This window comes from Oncorhynchus keta, chromosome 2 (assembly GCF_023373465.1).
Source record: "Oncorhynchus keta strain PuntledgeMale-10-30-2019 chromosome 2, Oket_V2, whole genome shotgun sequence".
Taxonomy (NCBI): Eukaryota; Metazoa; Chordata; class Actinopteri; order Salmoniformes; family Salmonidae; genus Oncorhynchus; species Oncorhynchus keta.
The window spans coordinates 14,858,105-14,865,359 of NC_068422.1; the positions used below are offsets into that span (position 1 = coordinate 14,858,105).

Below are 7,255 nucleotides of genomic sequence, written 5' to 3' on the forward strand. Positions count from 1 at the left end.
CTTGACATATACGTTCTGGCTTGGCCTTATATCCATTTCAGTGCCATTTTGTGGTATTTAGAAAAAAGGATGATGTGAGAATTAAACCCTTGGAGTTGAGTCAATGAGCAGTGACCCTTGTGTGTCTCTTCCAGGCACAGCACAGCTGTGGGGGAGGCAGCGGGAGGAAGAGGTCAGGAGAAGGTAAATGTCACGAAATTGCCATCGCAGGTGGACTAGGAGGAAGGGAGTGTACGAAATCAGGGAGCATGTAATGTAAACCAGCCATGGAGGAAATCTGAGCGATGGAGGGATGGAAGAAGGGGTGTGCCCAACTCTCTGTCTGTCTGTGTCTTTCTTTGGGTTGCTTCTCAGGTTGAAGATGACACAGCTTTTAATGTTTTTTCCTAATACTGAAAGACATTGAACCCCAGCAGCGAAGGACAGGCGAAGTAAAAGGCATAGCTCATCAAAGAAGAAAGTAGTGGTAGAGGGAGAATTGGTAAAGCAATCAAGTTTTTGTTTTGTTCATTTGCCTTATTGAAGGGCATAGCGGTTTTTAAGTAAGGTCAAGCCCTTTATAGGAGCCATCTTAGTCCCATGTTATAGAACATGATATCTTAAGGTCCCAAGGATGGCCGTATCTCTCTCACACACGCGCACGCACGCACACACGCTCGATCAGATCAGATCCTTAGACCACCCAGTCTTCTCTTCCCCATGTTAATCCTCACCTTTTGTGGATACTGTATCCCATGCTATCATGCCTGGGCCCATGTCCTCTGACTGTTGTGGTCTGAACCATGCACTACCAGCCTAAAAGTCAAAATCCTCATTCTTGTTGTTAATTTAACTATAAATCACTATTCAGAATGTGGAATGATGCCTTTTGGGATAACGGTTATTGTTGTTTGTTTAAGTTCTATGCAATGTCCCTTCCGGTCGATGTCCTCCATTAGATTAGACATGCATCAATGGGTAGAGTGACATGGAGAGTGGTACATTCTGTCCTATGTACACTGATAATTGTAATGTACTAACTGCTGTGAAATTTTAGGGGGGGATTGAGGGCAGTATGGAAGTAACACCTGTCCTGGTAGAAACTGACTGTCAGATTTGAGAGCAGATACTGCATGCTGTTCTAATAAGCGCCCTATAGAGCAGCACTGCAGGGTGTGTTGTCAAAGAGGGTGAAAGAAAAGATGAGCGATGGACAAAATCAGCTGTGTAGAAATGAGTTAGTCTCTATACACATGTAGAAATGAGTTGGTTTCTATACACATGTAGACATGAGTTGGTTTCTGTACACATGTAGACATGAGTTGGTTTCTGTACACATGTAGAAATGAGTTGGTTTCTATACACTGTGTAAAAATGAGTTGGTTTCTATACACATGTAGAAATTAGTTGGTTTCTATACACTGTGTAAAAATTATTTGTTTTCTATACACTGTGTAGAAATGAGTTGGTCTCTATACACATGTAGAAATGAGTTGGTCTCTATACACATGTAGAAATGAGTTGGTTTCTATACACATGTAGAAATGAGTTGGTTTCTATACACTGTGTAAAAATTATTTGTTTTCTATACACTGTGTAGAAATGAGTTTTCTATACACTGTTGTCTCTATACAAAAATTGAGTTGGTTTCTATACACATGTAGAAATGAGTTGGTTTCTATACACTGTGTAAAAATTAGTTGGTTTCTATACACTGTGTAAAAATGAGTTGGTTTCTATACACATGTAGACATGAGTTGGTTTCTGTACACATGTAGACATGAGTTGGTTTCTGTACACATGTAGAAATGAGTTGGTTTCTATACACTGTGTAAAAATGAGTTGGTTTCTATACACATGTAGAAATTAGTTGGTTTCTATACACATGTAGACATGAGTTGGTTTCTATACACATGTAGACATGAGTTGGTTTCTGTACACATGTAGAAATGAGTTGGTTTCTATACACTGTGTAAAAATTAGTTGGTTTCTATACACTGTGTAAAAATTAGTTGGTCTCTATACACATGTAGAAATGAGTTGGTTTCTATACACTGTGTAAAAATTAGTTGGTTTCTATACACTGTGTAAAAATGAGTTGGTTTCTATACACATGTAGAAATGAGTTGATCTTTATACAGTTTGTGGAAATGAGTTGGTCTCAATACACTCTGTGTAGAAATGTGTCGGTCTCTATTCACTCTGTGTAGAAATTAGTTGGCCTTTATACAGTTTGTGGAAATGAGTTGGTCTCAATACACTCTGTGTAGAAATGAGTCGGTCTCTATTCACTCTGTGTAGAAATGAGTCGGTCTCTGTTCACTCTGTGTAGAAATGAGTCGGTCTCTATTCACTCTGTGTAGAAATGAGTCGGTCTCTATTCACTCTGTGTAGAAATTAGTTGGTCTCTTTTCACTCTGTGTAGAAATGAGTCGGTCTCTATTCACTCTGTGTAGAAATTAGTTGGTCTCTTTTCACTCTGTGTGGAAATGAGTCGGTCTCTATTCACTCTGTGTAGAAATGAGTCGGTCTCTATTCACTCTGTGTAGAAATTAGTTGGTCTCTTTTCACTCTGTGTAGAAATGAGTCGGTCTCTATTCACTCTGTGTAGAAATTAGTTGGTCTCTTTTCACTCTGTGTAGAAATTAGTCGGTCTCTATTCACTCTGTGTAGAAATGAGTTGGTCTCTGTACACTCAGTGTAGAAATGAGTTGATCTCTATTCACTCTGTGTAGAAATGAGTCGGTCTCTATTCACTCTGTGTAGAAATGAGTTGGTCTCTGTACACTCTGTGTAGAAATGAGTTGGTCTCCATACACTCTGTGTAGAAATTAGTCGGTCTCTATTCACTCTGTGTAGAAATGAGTTGGTCTCTGTACACTCTGTGTAGAAATTAGTTGGTCTCTAAACACTCTGTGTAGAAATGAGTCGGTCTCTATTCACTCTGTGTAGAAATTAGTTGGTCTCTAAACACTCTGTGTAGAAATGAGTCGGTCTCTATTCACTCTGTTTAGAAATTAGTTGGTCTCTATTCACTCTGTGTAGAAATTAGTTGGTCTCTATTCACTCTGGGTAGAAATGAGTTGGTCTCTATACACTCTGTGTAGAAATTAGTTGGTCTCTATTCACTCTGTGTAGAAATTAGTTTGTCTCTATTCACTCAAAAAAAGGTGCTATCTAGAACCTAAAATGTTACTTGACCAACCCTATTAGGATAACACTTTGAAGAACCCGTTCCAGGTAGAGCCCTTTTGGTTACATGTTAAACCCTTTCCACAGAGGGTTCTACATTTAACTCAAAAGGGTTCTACCTAGAACCAAAAAGAGATATCCTATGGGGACCGCTGAAGAACTCTTTTGGAACCCTTTTTTCTAAGAGTGTAGCATGAACATGGCAAGACCAGCTGGGCAGCAGAGGAGTAGAGACAGTATTCCAGTAATCTGAGAGCCATTTATTTAATCTGTGTGAGTCTAATCTGGCCAGGACAGTTCATCTGGTATGAAGTCTTAATCAGGCAAGGAGTGTATGTTTTTGGGGGAGTGTTCTATTTCGGAGAGGTGTGAACATCTAAAAACAAAAAAAATGTAATCCTGCAAATGTTTCTCAAAGCTGGAGACATTGATGGCCTTGTACTGTGAGAGCCGCTGTTCTCTCCCTATGCAATAAATATGTGATTTCAGAGAAAAATATACAATTTATACTTCTCTTGGGCTTTTCCATATCTCAATATTGGCCAGGTGGAGTTATATGAAACCAGTGTGGAGTTATTAACTGCCGGCTAATAGGGACATTACTGTAAAGAGGTAGAATGGAGAAGGGAGAGAGAGGGGGAGTGGAGGAGAGAGTGAGATAGAAAATGACAGAGGAGAGAGAGAGGAAGAAAGGGGGAAGAGAAGACAAAGAAAGAGAGTTGGAAAGGGAGAGAAGCGTGAGAAAGAGAGAGAGATTCTGATTGGGTGAAATCTCTTATCCCGTGCCGCCCTGCTTCCGTTGATGACCAAAAACAAAACCAAGGGCCCCCAGAAGAGAGGAGGAGAAGAGGTGGAGGAGAAGAGGTGGAGGAGGAGTGTAATAGAATAGAAAGAGAGATGAGGGGGATAAAAGAGAACAGGAGAACTGATAAAAGGAGGGAGAGGTAAGCCTGTGTAGCGTAGCAGTGTTTCAGTAATGATGTCCTTGGGTCTCCGCTCCAACCCTGAACCAGATATTTAACCTGACCAACGCTGGCTGAAACACTTTACAGGGAGATGAGGGCTGACTGGGATGTCATGTGGTGTACATACTGTAGCTATTAGGGAATATGATACATTATTTTGAGTAATTGTATCCATTTGCAGTATAGAATAAACTTACATGTAGTTTTGATAAGTATTTGCTTGATATCTATAGCATTACCTCTGGTCATATTGTGATCTCCTCCCTCGCTTTGTTTCTCTTCCTTTGTGCCTTTCTTCTCCTCGCTCTCTCTCTCTCCATCTCAACTTCTGGAACAGGTCATATTCCCTATAGATTGTTGTTAAACACAACATCACCCTGCAGTTACCTTCAATATTCAACATGACAGTTTATCAATGTAAATAGACCACTGGCTAGAGTGATCCGATAGGTCCCTGAACAAGTTTGTGAAATTTTGATGAAATACACAAATCTAATCAGTGGGTACATTAATAAAAGTTGCCAAAAGAATTTGCCTGATTCATTTCATGGTTGCAGCAAAATAACCTCCCTCCCTCCCTCCCTCACCTGGCGTTGCTGACGTCGTTCTGTGCCCCTGCTGATCCCCTGATCTTCTCCAGGCCCAGCTTGGTGAAGATGCCCATCAGCACCATGATGGCCACCCCCCCACAGATGATATAGACGATCATGTGGGTTCGATCCCTCTCCTGGTCACTGTGGTCCTCGGTCACCGTGGTGATGGGCTTGCCCGTGTTGGCCCAGATGGGCGTGTCATAGTTTGAACAGATGCTCTGGTCGAGGCGCTGCCCTCTGAACTGGCAGCAGAAGCGGTAGAAGCAGGTGCCGCAGCAGTACAGGAAAACGCCCATGTTGCAGTTGAAAGGTGGGTCCCACTGGCCCATCACGTCGTAGTAACCTTGGCAAAGGGTGCCTTTGGTCGGGATGACGTCCTCATCGTCCGCAATGTCACCACTAGGCGTCGACACGCCACCGAACTCTGTGGTTACTAGCATGGTGACGGGCTCCGCTGTGGTGGGGGTCATCGGAGCTGTCTGATTGGCTGTCTGGGTTTGGATGGTGTCCGTGTCAATGGTGGTGGAGCCAGTGAGGTCCTGGGCCAGGCTGGACCTCGTCAGGAGGAAGGAGAGGAGGAGGCAGGATAGGGGGCAGGCCGCCATGGTACAACGCATCCTCATCCTCCGGGCCGTGCTGAGGCTTTAGAACCGTCCTCTATAGCGGGCCAGACCAGAGGTCAAAGGCTTGGAGTCTGAGACAGACCAACAAGGTTGGGAAGAAACGATCTAATGTCTCTCAAGCACACACAAACTAATCCTAATTGACGTTACATAGTTTTTCAACAGAATTGATTTGTATGGAGTTGTTCACTCACATAGTTCAATCAATCACAAATGTGACTGATGAATCATGGAAACAGACAGAGTTGGTTTGGTTTGCAGGTTATAAATGTTTGTTTTGGTAAATGTAGTGCACGCCAGCCGCTCAAAACAGTCCAAAATAGCTCAAATATCTGATGCTCTGGACTAAAATCCTCTGAAACATCACAATTGATTTGTCTTACCTTTGTCCTTTGAAATTGCCTTTAGAGAAATCAGCAGTTTCAATATTTCAGGGCATATTCCATTTACAAATTGTCCACAAACTTTACACAGCATTTTCCTTCATAGTCTACAAGAGTTTATACTTTTCCTTATGTGTTTTCCATTCTCCAAATAGTTTTGTAGTAGCTTTGTTCACCACTGGTGACCTCTCCTCTCTGCTCTCGTTAAAGCAGTGTTTCCCTGTTCATCCTCCCAGCACAGTGTTTGCGAATAGCTTGGAGGTCCAGACCAGACCAGTCCACTACTGGTAGAAATCCCACAGGGTACCGCGCTGCGCTCGCTGACAATCCTGCCCCTGTAAGTGAGAAAGTGTGATGTGCGAGTGTTTGCTGTTGAATGCGACTCGCTCTGTGAAAACGCAACCGTTCAGGAGCCAAATGAAATCCCCTCCTCTCCTGCACTCAGCGAGTACCACACAGAGGGAAATAGAGAGGGAGAGTAGAGAGAGATAGAAAGAGAGATAGAAAGGGAGGGAGGGAGAGAGAGGGGGGTCCAATCCTATCCAGCTGCTGCTCACATCATCCCCTGAGAAGGAGGGAGGGGCGTGAAACTGAGATGCACTTTACTTTCTGTCACAAATAGTTTTTCTGACTAACACGGTGTGTGTTTGATATGCTCTCTATCTAAATGTATGTAGTTCTAAGTCAAACAGACATCTGTTTACTCCCTCCAATTGTTTAGTTGCATATACTTTGGTTATCTGTCTGCTTCTCATTCGTCCTCATTCTCTTTCAGTTCTGCTCTCCCTCTCAGACGGCCCATACATGGTGAACACAGATAAACGTGTGTGTGTGTCTGCCAGATTAAGTCCAGAAGTCCAACTCTTGGGTCTTCCATGGGTTTGGTTTGTTACAAATCTCAACCTGTGCTGAGCGATACACTCACTCTGTCGGCCTAAACCACAGCAGCTGGAATCCAATGACAAGAGCCTGCAAGGCATATCTGCACACACACTAACGCCAGCTCAAATTCTAACAGCTTTTCCCAGTGTGAATTATAGAAAACCTAAATTGTATGAAAATATACAGATAGATTGATTAGGTTTCTTTTGCTCTCCTTCTACCTTGACTATACTCTTATTTCCGCTCCTTTACTTTGCCTTTCACCATCCTCCCTTTTTCTCTCATTTCTCAACACTTTCTCTTCCACCATCCTCCCTTTTTCTCTCATTTCTCAACACTTTCTCTTCCACCATCCTCCCTTTTTCTCTCATTTCTCAACACTTTCTCTTCCACCATCCTCCCTTTTTCTCTCATTTCTCAACACTTTCTCTTCCACCATCCTCCCCTTTTCTCTCATTTCTCAACACTTTCTCTTCCACCATTCTCCCCTTTTCTCAACACTTTGCCTTCCACCAAAGCAGATCAGTGACCAAGATGGCGTAGCAGTCGGACGTGTGTTGTGTTTGTCTTTGTCTTATCCCCTGTAAATAGCCGTTTCTTTCTTTTTTTCTCATATACATTTTAATCTCACTTTCTAT

At 42.6% G+C, this 7,255-nt stretch overlaps 1 protein-coding gene across 1 annotated transcript in view; it reads right to left on the reverse strand.

Moving 5' to 3' along the window:
- The window catches only part of LOC118361447 (protein shisa-9-like), a 53,883-nt gene extending 47,707 nt beyond the window's left edge, over positions 1-6,176 (reverse strand). The window contains exons 1-2 of the mRNA XM_035741391.2: positions 4,724-6,176; positions 4,376-4,483 (exon numbers count right to left, since the gene is read on the reverse strand). Coding sequence (XP_035597284.1) covers positions 4,376-4,483; positions 4,724-5,352 — 737 coding nt within the window. The 5' untranslated portion in view covers positions 5,353-6,176. The remainder of the gene's footprint in view (positions 1-4,375; positions 4,484-4,723) is intronic.
- Between the last annotated feature and the right edge of the window lie 1,079 nt (positions 6,177-7,255).